Source organism: Pelodiscus sinensis, chromosome 9 (assembly GCF_049634645.1).
Source record: "Pelodiscus sinensis isolate JC-2024 chromosome 9, ASM4963464v1, whole genome shotgun sequence".
NCBI lineage: Eukaryota > Metazoa > Chordata > Testudines > Trionychidae > Pelodiscus > Pelodiscus sinensis.
In genome coordinates, this window is record NC_134719.1 from 17,921,191 (window position 1) to 17,936,273 (window position 15,083).

The 15,083-nt window shown below is 41.1% G+C and overlaps 1 protein-coding gene across 3 annotated transcripts in view; it reads left to right on the forward strand.

Moving 5' to 3' along the window:
* RAVER2 (ribonucleoprotein, PTB binding 2) overlaps positions 1-15,083 on the forward strand; it is a 74,470-nt gene that overhangs the window by 54,153 nt on the left and 5,234 nt on the right. For 2 of the 3 annotated variants that reach the window (XM_075936162.1, XM_075936163.1), the window contains exons 7-14: positions 1,372-1,476; positions 1,674-1,785; positions 3,612-3,785; positions 5,550-5,800; positions 7,259-7,370; positions 12,598-12,740; positions 13,362-13,451; positions 13,867-13,992. In XM_075936162.1, the coding sequence (XP_075792277.1) occupies positions 1,372-1,476; positions 1,674-1,785; positions 3,612-3,785; positions 5,550-5,800; positions 7,259-7,370; positions 12,598-12,740; positions 13,362-13,451; positions 13,867-13,992 (1,113 nt within the window). The remainder of the gene's footprint in view (positions 1-1,371; positions 1,477-1,673; positions 1,786-3,611; positions 3,786-5,549; positions 5,801-7,258; positions 7,371-12,597; positions 12,741-13,361; positions 13,452-13,866; positions 13,993-15,083) is intronic. The other variant, XM_075936164.1, reaches the window with a different exon arrangement.

Consider the following 15,083-nt stretch of genomic DNA (forward strand, 5'->3'; position numbering starts at 1 on the left):
TTTTTGTGTTCCTAAAAGTGTCATTTGAACAGTACTTTTTCTTTTTGATGTAACTCAATATATTCAAATAAAATGATAAAAAATGCAGATACTGGCAACAACAGATGACCGCTGGTCATTGCTACTTGAGATGCTTAGGGTAGTTGCATGGACTCAGTAAACAAACCCGATGCAGTTAATCCAGATTTGGCCCGTTTGTTTTGCAGAATTTGGGTTTTGAGTCTACGGTCTACATTGCAGGTTTTAAGAGATCCCTTGTTTTGTGTATTGATATTGTCAATAATTTCCAAAATACAAAGGACTGTACTGTGACATAAATGTCTGTATACTAGGTGTGCTGAGTTCAGTTCCTAAAGAATCTGCAACTCTGCCACACTGGGACACAAACCATACTGGCTATAAATATATGGAAACATTTTTGAGGCAGACTTATGACAGCCATAAAGCATGCAAAGCCCTACTTGCTGTGCTCAGCTGCTTCTTCAGTTTTCAATCCTTAGTGGGTGTCTGTCCAGCATAGAGTCTTTTGAAAAGGGAGCAAGACTGTGATCACACAGTGAATAATCTTTATTCCATATTCTGTTCTTACACTACAGAGTGTATTCTTTAAGTGACCAAGTTCTATAGAAAAAGGGTTTTGAGACTTGGAGCAAACATATGTTTTAGGTGGCAAACCATGTTCAAGAACTTCTGCCAGTGCAGAGTGATGTCTGACTAAACATTTTCAAGCATTCATGTAGTTAGCACAAATTATAGCATGGTTTGAAGGCTCTGACGTGGACAAGCATTTCTTTTTAAACCATCATGCAAGCCAAAAAAACATAGAATAGGTTTGTTAAGTGACTGTTATTTCAACAGTCTTTTAGTGTAACGGTGCATGAAAACCATTTCAAAAACCATTACGAGCCACAATGTGAACATAGCCTAAATAATTAGACATGTTATGAATGTTCAGGGTCTAGTGCCGCTCTGTATAGGTAGCATTAATGGTTAGAGACTGTAAAGCAGCATATAATAGCCCCCTAGCTATCCCAACGTAACCTAATAAAATGTAAGAAATAAAAACATTGTAAAGCACAATACAATAAACTACCCTTGTTTTCCAGAAAATCAACCTAGAGAAAAGGAAGGATAGAAGGAATTCGGAATCTTCTGGAAGCTTTGATTGCAAATGAAGTCAGGATTTGGTTTTGTGGAAGGGAAATCACTGAGTCAGAGAAACATAAATATGGAAAATGGTTTTCCTTGGTTGTGTTTATTCATAAGTTAATTGTAAAGTATCTGGCCTATATCACATCAGTTAGAAATCTTGTGCCAAAGTTATCATTTTTTTGTATTCTTCAACTAATGCATATGGTGTCAATTTGACAGAATTCGGTTCTGGGCAATACATCTAATTTACTGCTGCAGAATCTCTCCCATCTACAACTTGCACAGAAGCAACTAATGAAAATTCAAAATGTTCAAACTAACAGTGTAAGTTCATCATTTTAATTTCAGTTATCTGTCTGTCTGTCTTTCATTAACTATTTTCTAAAACAGGACATTCTTAGCCTGTTAAAACTTTAACCATCTAGCATAGATAGAAAAGGTTTCCTATATTTGAAAGTCTATGGAATAGCTAAGGAAAGATGGCTTAAGTCATTTACAGTACTTCTTGTTCTTCTTTATAGAAACCTGGTTTACTTGGAGAGCCTCTACCAATGTTACTTCAGACGGTATTGGGAACGGGGCCAGTACCATCATTGAGTGCAGACATGGGGAACCATGGAGAAGTTCATACATGTAAATTACATTTTATTGCATACTGTATCCGTTTTTAAAAATTTGCAGTTGACTCACTTTTTTTGCAAAAGTGATAATCAATAATGTTAACCTTATACTATAAGGAAGCCACTGTACCCTGAAATGTGCAATACAAGAGCATTGAACAAAAGAAATCTGTTGACTATTGCTGAATTGGTCAATTTGCATTGGCTGCTTTCACTACCTGGCACAAAGTCAGAGACTTTCCCGTGGGCAAACTTTTATGGAAAAAAAACAGAAGTGGAAACATAGGGTATGTGTCCATTTAGCTTCTAAAGCATGCATAGATGAGAATTAATGAGAATTCAGTCCCAAACATCTTGACTTCATTGCCTTCTCTTCCAGAAGCTTCCCATATTTTTGTTTTCCCTGGTCTGTATTTGCCAGGCATCCATTTCAGTATCTAAATCTCCATAAGACCACTGTCTTTTTGTGGCTTAAACATCAAAATCCAAACAAATTCCCAATAATTAACAGGGTATCACATATCCCCCTCCCCACACACACAGTTGCGTACATCTTGTTGCTAATTCAAGCCGATTACAAAGTTTATCATTTAAATCAAACAAGGATATAACTGAAGAGTCAAGAGTGAGCAAAATAGAAAAAATGTAAACGGGAACAGGACACATATTCCAAGGAGAGGCTAAATATAACATACTTGCTGATTAACCCCTTTATGCTAGGAATAATCTTTTCCTCAGGCAAGCCAAATTTTGAACAGCAGCCTCTAAAATCATGGAATTATTTTTACATGATCGTTTTATTTTCATGACCAAATAGGCTCACACAGAGCATTTTATAGGCCACTTTACAGGCTCTGGAGAGATTCTCTCAATTTGAAATCAATTGAATTAATTTAAAAGAAAGAATTTAAATTAGTGTCATGTACTATGCCTGTCCGAGTTCCTTTGTCAATTTTTGTATTTTTATCATGTTTTCTTGTGTTCTACATGTTACTGTGTGAAAGACCCTTCCAAACAACTGAGGACAATGACTGACTATGCAAGAAAGACGACAAAACTGATTGTACAAAAATTTATGTTCTGAATGCACAAACTAAACAAAATAGAAATACTTTCTTCTCTAATCTTTGTTATTCTGTATATTGTAACTCAGAGGTAAATTGTTCAGAAAAGTGTGATTTTTTTATTTTAAATTTATCAGATATACAAATTTGACATAGAAGTCACTTTATTCACTCTCAAATATGACCACGCAAGGTGGAACTGAATACATGTCTTACACATTAAGCAACAGTTTGTGACAAGACATGAAGATAAATGACCAAGCCAAGTAGAACTGCAGGGAGCAGGTAGATACACAGAACATAAATATTTGAATTCGGCCAGGACAATGGGGTTAGCGCCTTGGTCTCCGGTGAGAAGTGCCAGCTGTGGTTCACTTTATTTTTTTGTAGGTGTGTGCTTTAAGCACATTGCTATGTGATGCTACTCTGCAGTGTGTTTCAGTCCTTATTCAAAAGGCTGTGACAGCTACTAAATCTCTAATTCCACACTCTGAGGCACGTAGATGTTTATAGGAAGAGTCTCTCCTGCAGAAATATATAGACTGGCATAACGCCAACCTCTCTTGAGAGCTGAGGTGATTGCAGTGCAAAGTTGGTATATCTCCATTTTTTCTAAAAGGCTTCAGACGGAGTGTATGCTGAGGTAACCTGAAGGACTGGCTGTTGGATTTGTTCTGTATTGCTTGTGCATAATGTTTCTTATGTGTAACTGCACATTCAGGCCTTGGTAGCAATCTGATTTTGTAATCCTTTTGTGCAATGTGCTGTACCACAGGTGTTCCCCCTGAAGTGTTGTGCGTGCACCCCGGGACTTCTCAACAGCTAGTCAATAGAAGGAGAAGGATAACCAAACATCTGCCCTATTCCCGGATGATGAAAAAATTGAGCAGGAATTCTTCATTGGGAGCAGATGGGCAAGTTCCACACAATCAGTTTCATAGAATTGTAGGTGAGTGGCAGTTGGGGAATCTTGAGCCTGCTTGTCTTCATTGTTTCTGTCTGAACGTGGTAAAACATGGCTTGTGCCTGAAATGCCCCTTTCATAACACATGAGCAAGAAGCACAGGCCTCTTAAGGAAACACTTGTAAATTGCTATGTGCATCTAAGATCAATCTTGCCATAGCATCTTCCCTCCCTCCTGGTTCCAACATTTGACAAGGGAATGACATGAATCCAGATGGCAGCTCTTAAATGTTTGAGCTCTAAGTGGACTATTTGGTAGGAATTCTTTCATGAATTATTTCTATATATTTCAAAGAAACTATCCTGTGCCCTCTGGTGCATTCAGGGTTCTTATACTTGTGCGTCTCTCCACCATCTTTCTTTGGGGTTTGGCACAAAGGGTTTCTCATTTCATAGATTTTTATGTGCCAGGTGAATGGTAGTTAGCCTGCAAACCCCCTTGGTATTTCATCAGATTGATGATTCACAAAAATTTCTGCAGAATTTCTTGCTTAAACCAGTATCTTCTCTCTTGCCATTCTCATAGAGCAGAATACATTCTGGAATTGTTTGAATATTTTCAGAATACTAATACAGGTTGAACCTCTCTAGCCTGGCACTCTGTGGTCTGACAACATCCATGGTCCAATATGATTTTAGTTAGCCGGATGTTCATTCCCGTGGTCCTATAAAGTTTGTTTACAGCTACAAGTACTGGCTCCCGGTGTACTGTGCTATTATTTAGCTCTGATTTACCTCTAAATGTCTTCTAAGAGCCCAGTAAGCAGTGGAAGTGTTCGTAATGCTACTAGACAATATTGAAGTACCGTGATTTGACAAATTATCTGGTTTGGCACTAGTCATGTCCTAAAGGTGCTAGACTAAAAAGGTTCAACCCTGAACTCTATTTTTACAGATATTACCTATTTTTGGAACTGTTTTTTAAAATTAGGGTCTGAGTTTTTAGATTCGTTATTCCAAGGTGAATAAATCCCTCTAGTTGAGGAGCGCTACGATTTGTTTGTACTCACTCTATTAAACATTAGAGGTTTCATGTCTAAGTGTTAATGAATGTGACTTTTGGTTGCAAATTACTTCACATAGAGATGCCTTAGAGCTGTCTGAGAGGTCTCTGATTAGTATAACTTTATTTTCCTCCCACTTTTTTGGGACTACTATCAGTCCCACTCAAGTCTTGTTAAATAAATAATTTCAGACACAGTTACCTCATTTTACAATATTCCTGAACAAGGTTTGAATAATGCTCTTACTGCTGGTAAGAAGAGTTTCCCAGGTGAGCAGTAAGATATAGGCCACCAATTTCTGCAGAATTTGAACCTTCATTTAATAAAAAGAATTTCTAGCCCTTTTGGTTGTGAAGAAAATCTTCCTAATGTGAACTAATGTGTTGTTTTCCTGAGCTCACAGACAAATCACTCAGGTGCATCTGCTGCTGCTGTTCATAACTTTCTTAAGTCTCAGGCAACAGAAAGGAATCTGACCCTGGTCGGTTTCACTTATTAGCATAGCAGCTGTTTAAATTAAAAATAGCATTAAATATAGTTACAGTTTTCTTTTCTAGTTTTAGTTGTAAATTAAACTCCAGGTTTTTATTACTGCAATATTTCTGACCACCAGTATCATCTCTTCCATGACAATTCTGAAATAGACTTCTCAGTGTTTTTCTCGTCACTTAATAAAAACCACAAACAAGATGTTCTGATAACTCTTGTCTAACAGAAATGTTTCTCCATTTATGGTTGACTGCAGCACCTAATGTGACTCCAAATCAAACAATGGCAGCAACAGGGATGGGCATGTTGCCAGTCTTTCCAAATCAACCCTTTGCTGGACAAGCTGTGCCAGGGCAAAATAATACTGAAGATAAACAATCAACAGAAGGAGCTGGCTCAGGGTCACAGGCTCATCTTCAGAGCTTAACAAATTTTACTGCCGGAGGCTTGCACACAGGACATCCCCAACAGCCAAGTCAACCAAAAAGCACTGATACAAGTGCAAGGGTAAGAAAAACTAGACATAGATTTTGCATTTCCATATTCCCAGCCCCCTTTATTGTTGTTGTTCTTCAAGTTACAAGTTAACTGCAGTTGCTTTTTGCAGTATCTCCGCTGTAATATTTGCTGAATCATAGAATGATTTTATAAATCATTGTAAGGTCATTTCAGTTATGAATTACGGGAAGGAAATATTAATGTCTTTTGACTGTCAAAATGAATTAACAAAGCAATTAATACAGTAGCATTTGTCTTCTTGTACATGCCACTTTATATGTAATGATTAAATTAGCTGCAGGACATGCCCTTTTTAAGAGTTAAAAATTGAACTCTTGTTGAAATTCACTGTCTGTAAACTAGAACAGTGCCTCTGGTTCAGGATGCCCCAGTGTATGTGTATGATTGTTTCTAGTCTGCATCCTCTTAAAACACAGGTCAGGTTTAGTATTTATTCTTTCAAAGCTTGTGGATGCAAAAGAAAAAATTGGAATGCTCTATTAAAAACCATTAGAGATTCCCAGCCACTAACTGGGTTCTGTACATGTATTTATGTCAAAACATATTTGATTTTTATAGAAATCTCTTAGATTATTATGTTTTGATGTAAGTTTTCTTTGTTTTCTGATTACTAGTATCTCAGCAGTGGCTTTGGCTGCATTCTGTACATAGTTCTACATTTTCAGGCTAGCAGAGTGCTCCTTAGCATGTTCGGAATAACTGTGTAGATGCTGTTCTTTCTCTCTTCCCCCACTGGTCTTGAGCTGCCACATTTCACAACTATTGTATAGCATGCTAGTGAGAGCCCTGCTAGCCCTGCAGACTTAGGCAAGGTGCTCATATCCAATGCAGCGTGGCCATACCACATACATAAGGTGGCCTTTGGGCTCTACACCTCTTGCTCTCCTCTATAAACAGCTTGCCCCTGTTAAGGACCCCATAGCACCACAGAGAGGCAAAAACTAGAACAATAGACTCAGTCCACCACAGTTCCAGGAGCCCAAACTTCTAAGTAGTTTCACCTTTAACAAGCACTGCTAGCACAGAATGGCATTTTACATTAGTATATCACAGAAAATTCTACCTTTCTAAGTCAGAGTTCATCAATCCTTGGTTTGCCAGACTTGAGTTGATGCTAGTCTTCTGTCACATGCTTACTGTTAGCTTTTTTAATCTGATGGCTTTCCGTGGGGTTCTAAATATACTCGGGTAAACTTAGTTTGCAATTTCCCTCCTTCCCCATCCCTTCTTGGCTGACAATCTGACTGGCAAGAAAAAATATCTAAAATCTGAGCATTTCTATTCAGCTTTTTGGTGTCAATTTTAAGACCTGTGCTGCAAGACCTATGAAATCTGCACATTCTTAAAGGCATGTAGAGACAAGCACATGTTGTTGCTTTGGTTTTACTTGTGACTTGTGTGATAGCTGGAGAATGGAATGAATGACAGTATATAACATTGTTACAGATTCCCTCAAAAAAACAGACCTCGCTCCTGGGGGAACCACCAAAAGAAATCCGTCTTAGTACCAATCCCTACTTGAATTTGGCAAGCGTGTTACGTGGTGTGTGTCTTTCGGGTAAGCAACGTTTGTCTAACAGCTTGTGATTCAATTTAAAGCTTTCTGGAGCAGAGTGTGGTTCAGTTGTTTCTCTGCTTACTAAACAATCAGAGCATCTGTCATTAATAAATCCTTGGATTCTCTCTTTCAAAGAACTTGAACTCAATACAAAAGTAAATTGATATAATCAACTCTCATAATTTTCTAGTTGAACAATACAGTTTATATGAGTATTTATCTCTAAAGAAATATTCTGTACTGCAGTAATCCTAATACAAATGTTCAGAATTATCATATTTGCCAAAATTCATGTATATTCTAGAAAGGCAATGGGCAACCTAAACTAGTGAGTGGGCCACATAGTGGCCCTCCTCAATCTCAGTGGGCTGCAAGATTGTTGTAACCAACTCTTCTGGGACAGAGTAGTTTTTCTAGCTGCACTTACACACCTAGAATTAACTGTGTGTGCCAACTGAACCATAGCAACACTTTGATGGGATGCAAAGGGCCTGTATGGCTCTCTCAGTCAAGATTGTGTGCCATCAGCATGCACCTCACTTCATGTGCCCTTGCTTTATATGCATGTTACTTGACTATACTGGTAGGGAAAAAAAACCCTATGCAGACGAAGCTCAGCAGAATTTGGCAATCCTGCACATGGGCGATGGTAAACAAAATGTCTCACAGGGCTAACAGAACCCTGATGGCCTCATCAAATGTAAGACCTTTTATATTTTGGACTAGATTTTGATGGCAGTTTAAATGTGTAATGTGTTAAATGTGTAAGTCTGGAGGAAATAGTTACTCAACTTTCAGAGGGGTAGTCGTGTTAGTCTGAATCTGCAAAAGTGACAAGGAGTCCTGTGGCACCTTATAGACTAACAGATATATTGGAGCATAAGCTTTTGTGCATCTGACTAAGTGGGTCTTTGCCCACGAAAGCTTATGCTCCAATACATCTGTTAGTCTATAAGGTGCCACAGGACTCCTTGTCGCTTTTACTCAACTTTGTAATTCTTGTTCTTCAACATGTGTTGCTCATATCTATTCCAATCAGGTGTGAATGCATCATGTGCACGGCTTCCGGAAAGTTTTACCCTAGCTGCTACCTGTGGGGTCAACTGTGGAACCCCCTAGTGGTGCCAGTGTGATGCACTAAATATGACCCTGCCAACCCAACTGCCCCTCAGTTCCTTTTGCCAACTACTCTGACACTGGGGAAGGAGGGTGGGCATTGAATAAATATGAGCAAAAAATAGTTACAAAGATAAGTAACATTTTTTTTCTGCAAGTGCTTTCTCATATCTATTCCAGTTGGATGATTCACAAGCCTTGCCCAGGAGAATGGGTCAGAGTCAGAGCGTGGCTGACTGAAGGCCGCTTTCGGTTAGGATTGTTACACGATGGCATAGTGTGGTGTGTGGGTATGTACCAAAGACCAAGTTGCTGCTCTGCAGATTTCCTGGAGTGGTACATGAGCCAGAAACACCACCGACTTGCGCTTGCATGGAATGCACTGTGGGAGGTGGTGGAGAGACATTGGCCAGATCATAACATGCACAGATACATGCCTTGATCCAGGAAGAGATGCATGGCAATGATAGAAGTAATCTCTTTACACAATCTTCCACTGCCGTGAACAGCTGCAAGGACTTGTGGAAGAGCTAGGTCCGGTCGATGTAGAAGGCGAGTGTGTGCCTCACATCAAGGGAATACAAATGATGTTGCCATAAGCTCTTGTGGTGCTTAGGGTATAACATGGAAGGAAAAAGCTGGAAACCACTTTCAGAAAAAAAGCTGGATTAGGGTGATTCTGGACGTTGTACTTATGAAAGATGGTGTACAGGGGTTCTGACATCAGGGAGACGGTAAAGCAGGGAGCGTGTGGCCAGGGGCTCAAAGGAAGGACCCATGAGCTCTGAGAGGACCAGGTTGAGGTCCTAAGCAAGGACAGGGCACCAAGCTGGAAGGTGAAGTCTGTCCATACCCTTGAGGAAGAACCCTACCAAGGGGCTCGAGAAGACAGAATGACTCACCTCCCTTGGTTGAAAAGCCAACATGGCCGCCAGGTGCATCTTAAGTGATGAAGTTGCTAAGCCTTGCTGCTTCAGGGACACCAACTACTACAGTAGCCGAGGAATGGAGGTAATCAAAGGATCCAGGTTATGCCGCAGACACCAATATGAGAAATGCTTCCATTTGGCCAAGTATGTGTGCCTGGTAGAGGGCTTTCTGCTACTAAGGAGGACTTGTCAGACCTGTTCCAAGCAGGCCAGCTTGACTGGGTTTAAACACAAATTTGCCATTTCGTGAGGTGAAGGGAGCAGAGGTCTAGGTGGCAAAGAAACCCGTAGTCCTGCAAAATGAGGTCTGGGGTGTGCACCTCATATCAAGGGAGGTCTTTGTTCCCATAAGCTTTGGGAGAAAAATGTTCTGCCCGGTGTGGAAGTGGGATGGGTGGTTGTACTGACAGCTCCAAGAGAGTGGGGTATCAGTGCTGAGAGGCCCATGCTGGAGCCATCAGGAGCCATCAGGTTAACATTCATCCTATCTCCGTGGAGCTTCAGGAGCACCTTATGAACCAACAGGAACAGGGGAAAGGTATACATCAGGCCAGTATGCCAGGTGATCAACAACACATCTGCTATGAACCCCAGACTGAGGTTTCAAAATAAGCAGAAGTGAAAGCACTTCCACTTAGCCCTAGTGGTGAAGAGGTCGAGCTGGGGAACCCCCCACTTCTGGAAAATGGTGTGGAGGATGTCTAGATGGATCAACCATTCATGAGCAAAGAAGCAGCAGCTGAGGTGATCCACCAGCTGGCTCTGGACCTCCAGGAGGTACAACACCTCAAGGTGAATAGAATGGGCTATGCGCAATTCCCGCAGAGGGGATGATGGGCTTCATATTGTCTGTTATGACCACCACACACCACCCCAGAAGTTATGGTAGAAAAGCTAGAGGGCTGAGAGCTTGCAGACGATATGGAGTGACAGTTCATCCATCGGTCACATAGCTTGGGTGATGAGGTCCCAGAGGTGAGTGCCCCAACCCAAAGCAGAAGCATCTGTAATAAGAGAGACTGGTTGTGGAGCGTGAAATGGACTGGCGATCATCACAAGGATCCAGCCACCACTGGAGAGTGTGAATCATGTGGCAAGGCACCATGACGACTACATTGATGCTGTCATGTCCTGGTTGATACGTTAACGCAAGCCAAGTCTGGAGAGATCACATGCGGAGTCTGGTAAACAGAACTACATATGTACATGCTACCATGTCTCTCGTGAGCTTGAGACATGTCCTGGCTGCAGTAACCAGAAAGTCAGCAAGTGACTACAACAGCTGGATTAGCACCATGAGTCATTCTAGCAGAAAAGTTGATACCTTGATGGAACTCAATCCTTTGCATGGGCACAAGAGTTGACTTGTCAGGGTTGAAGAGCAGGCTCAGTCTTTGCAGAGTAGCCTAAGTGAAGGCAACATGCATCTCCAGCTGTTGGTAGGAATGGCCCTGTAAGAGCCAGTTGTCCTGGTTGGGGTAGACTTGAACTACATGGTGCCTGAGGAAGACTGCCACCACTGCAATGCATTTAGTAAGCCCAAAGGAAAGGGCAGTAAACTGAAAATGGTTGTTGCTTGCCAGAAAAATGGAGGTAGCACCTATGTGATAGTTTGATTTCTACATGGAAGTAGGCATCCTTTAAGTTGAGGGCAGCATACCAAACCTCCAAATTCAGGAAAGTGAAAATGGAGCTCAAGGAAACCATCCAAAATTTGTGGGTGGCTATAAACTTGTTGAATTCTCTGAGGGTCAGGATGGACTGGAGGACCCTCCCTTTGCCTCGGGAAGGAAGTAGCAGGAACAAAAACTCCTGCCCCTGAGGGCTGAAGCCCCAAGTTTCAGGAGCTTGTGCACCTCCTGAAGGAGGAGTTGCTCATGAGAGGGTTCCCAGATGGTGGGAAAAAGTAGAATAGGATAGAACAGTCCATTTCCACTGTCCAAAGGACCCAGTGGTCTGAGGTGATGCTGGCCCAGGCTGAGTGGAAACAGGAAAGTCGATCCAGGAAGGGATAAGGATCTGTTAGATTCAGTACTCTGTTCACAGACGTACCTTCAAAAGGCCTACTTAGAACCCGAGGAGGGCTTGTGCTGTCCCTGGTTTTTCGCAGAGCAATGCCTGGACAGCTTGCAATGGGGATATCAAGACCACCGATGCAAGAAATCAGTCCGGGGATGAGGATGGAAGGGCCTTTCCAAGGACTGTGGTTTAAAGGCCTTATGGTGCATAGAGGGTGTCTGCATACCCAGGGACTTCATGGTGTACAAATCTTGAGTTGAGTTGGTTTGCTTTGTAAAAAGGCCCCACCCCATCAAAGGGCTGGTCCTGCAGGGTTTGTTGGACCTCAGGAGGAAGGCCTGATAGTTGGAGCCAGACAGCCTGGCGCATGGCCATGCCAGAGGAGATAACCCATGCTGCTGAGTCTCCAGCTTCCAGAGAAGCCTGGAGGCAGGTTTGGGAAAATATTTTACCATCCTGGCCCAGGGCAACAAACTCATCTCAAGATTCCTGGAGCAGCAAGTACTTCAACTTCAGCAAAGAGTCCCAGAAATGATAACAGCTCAGAGGAAAGCCCCATAAAGGGGCCTGTTGGTTCGCTATCTAGAGTAGCAGTCCCCCTGTAGAGTGAACCTTCAGACCAAATAAGTTGAGGCGCTTGGCATGCTTCAACTCAAGCAAGAGCTGCAGGGTTTGAATCCATGGGACCTTAGCATGCCCCAGGTTCCAGAGGGAACACAGGCAAGAAGGGAAAGCTCTGCTGCTATACATGCTAACTAACTGCTAACCAATCATTTTTATGAAACAAACGCTAAATGCTAGGGATGTGTGGCACTTGCCATTGCAAGAGAGCCACAGTTCCAACAGCCGTCTCTAGTGGTAAGCAGGAACTGAGGGGCGGTTGGGTCGGCAGGGTCATATATATAGGCATCACACAGGCACCACGCCAAGGGGCTCCACAGCGAATCCAAAGGGTAGCAGCTAAGGTAAAACTTTCCGGCAGCCATGTACACAACACACGGACACCTAATTGGAATAGGTATGAGCAAGCCCTCAAGGAAGAATAAAAAATTCAGTTCTGACACACTATTCTGGGTTGACACAAATGTGTCCAAGATCAGTGTGTGGCCCTTACTGGTTCCACAGCATATGAAAACTGAATGTATTAATTTTGTTTTGAGCAGCAGTTGGCAGCAAAGCAGCTAGTACTCAGCAGCAGATGGGGCTTTCAAGCAACATGGCGGATGCTGCAGTCTCTCAGGGAACAACGCAACATGTAATGGAAAACTATTTTAATTATTCTCAACAGTATGGGGATTACACACCGGTATGTTAGCGAATAGTACTCTCCTTCCTGTAATGGGGGGGTTGGCATATTTTTATTGCTTTATTACTTCCAGATAACTGGTTACACCAGAGTTCCATGTGGTGATTGTGTTCTTGGACTAGGGCCTGTGATAAAGATATCCCAAGACATCTGTGAAGAAGGTGGTTACTTGACTCAATGGTACTATAAATGATAGTGCATTTAGACCACTTTTTATAACATTAGGAAACAGGATATTCTCACTCAGATCCTGGTGTCAATTTAGAGGACAAGTGGAGAATGAAGTCTTTTCACATGCTGTAAAAAAATAAATCCAAACCAATAAATCAAGTTTCTTAATGTGTAGTGGGCATCACAAACATATGCCATACTAGTTGAGGTTCAGCAATGTAATTACTATGTATCTTCTGGGTGAGTAGATTTTAGTGTGGTTAATCTGACATCTGTCACAAAACCACTTAAAACATATTTTAAGTGTTCTCTTGAATGTTTATTATTGGTTTTAAATGTGTGAGCTTTATTTTTAATTAAATCTAGGGCCCTGTGCAGGTCATGGGAAATTGCTATGAAGTAAAAGTACCTTAGTAAGCAGATGAAGTGAAGATTTTTTTTCATTTATAGGAGGCTGTCCAGCAGTGGCATCAGCATTATGTACAATCATACAATACTACTCAAGCAAGAGTAGGTGAATGCGTAAATGAAGCTTCTCAGGTAAAATGATTTTCCTTCACGTCTCCATTGTCTCCTCTTCTCCTTTAGCATTAGGATGCTACATATGTTTCGACACTACAGTAAACAGAAAGAACCAGATTGGGTGGGCAAAATGGTGTTGTCCCAAACACAGTCTTTGGCATTCCCTAAGTTTTCCTGTACCTAGGTTCTGTAACCTAAAGTTTTCACCAGATGCTGTAAAATACAACAGGGGTGCATTACAAACGCGCACCCTTTGCAGCCATAGCTCAAGATATGTGAACAAGAAATTATCAAGTTTCTTAGAAACTTGGACTCTAGTTAGTTCCATCTGTGTTCACTTAATAGCTACTGTAGTCAAGTAAATGTAATTTTCTTAAAAATAAATAATTTTGTTTTGGCCTTTGGTTTATCATGGATCCTCTTCTCCGTTTAGGAACCTGTTATATCATATGCAGACTACAATACTTATTTGCCGGTTATGCCTTCGTACTACACTGGAGCCCAGGGATCGTATCAGCCAGGCAGCTTTCAGCTTACTTCACAGATTCCAATAAACAAGGTGAGAGGAGTGATTTTAGACACTGCTGAATCTTGATTTAGGTGACTGTACATCTTGTCCCTTGCTGCCACCAAGTGGCTAAAAGATAAATAGGACTTTTGAAGATCTAAATTAATATTGTGCCACCTGCAAAAATGTTTGGTAAAGTTCGGGTTTATTCCAGTTTGTGGCTCCTAGCAAGTTAATTCCAAAGCTTTTCCATTTACAACTTGTTTGGGAAAGTCTCAGGGTAGCCCTAGCTTTGTGTAGGATCAAATCTAGATGCTGATGTAGTGTTAGTATAGCAAGCCCTATCTTAGATTACCTTGTAACAAATCTGGCCATGGATTATGTATTTTGTGTGTTGTTTGCATAGCATAAGATTTCATTTTTAAGTTTCCAAACATAGGACTGGAAACTTTGTCATTAGGTTCCATCCAGATAATTATAATAGTGGGAGGGGGGGAGCTGCTCTTCAATATTCTGTTTTCTAGTTAAAGCAGGAAAACTCCTACATGGAGCTGATGTTAGACAACTTGCTCCCAAGCTTGTATTAATGCCACATTCCATAGAAGGCACTTGGGGATCATTTCCTTGGCATGGACTAAACAAATATACAGTGTGCTGGGCACTCATACTTGTCTGAATCCTGGTACTAGATGATGATTCCATCCCTTGAAATAAAGAAAGCTCTTTATTTCGACATGCAAGCCCTGCACTACTTTTTTCCCAGCATCTTTAAATCATGTTTCAAGCCAGAATTTCAGACACACACACACAGCTCAGGATGTGGTATGTAAAAATAAATCAGGATAATGCTCTTAGTGATAACTATTAGAATTTCTATACTAAATATCTAATGGCATTTATGTATAACATAGAACACATCTTCTAAGGAAGGCTTTGGGTAATATAGCATCACAACAAATCCTGTATATTCTTCTCATACATGGAAAGGTTTTCTTTATTCTTGTTTTCTTTACTGTAAAGAAAGAGAGGATCGTATGGTCATCATTGTCATTGAGTTGTGTCTCATTACCACTAAAGGAAAACTTTTGTCAATTTAAAAAAAAAAAGTAGTTTCAATTATTGAGTGCTCTGTAATATTACAA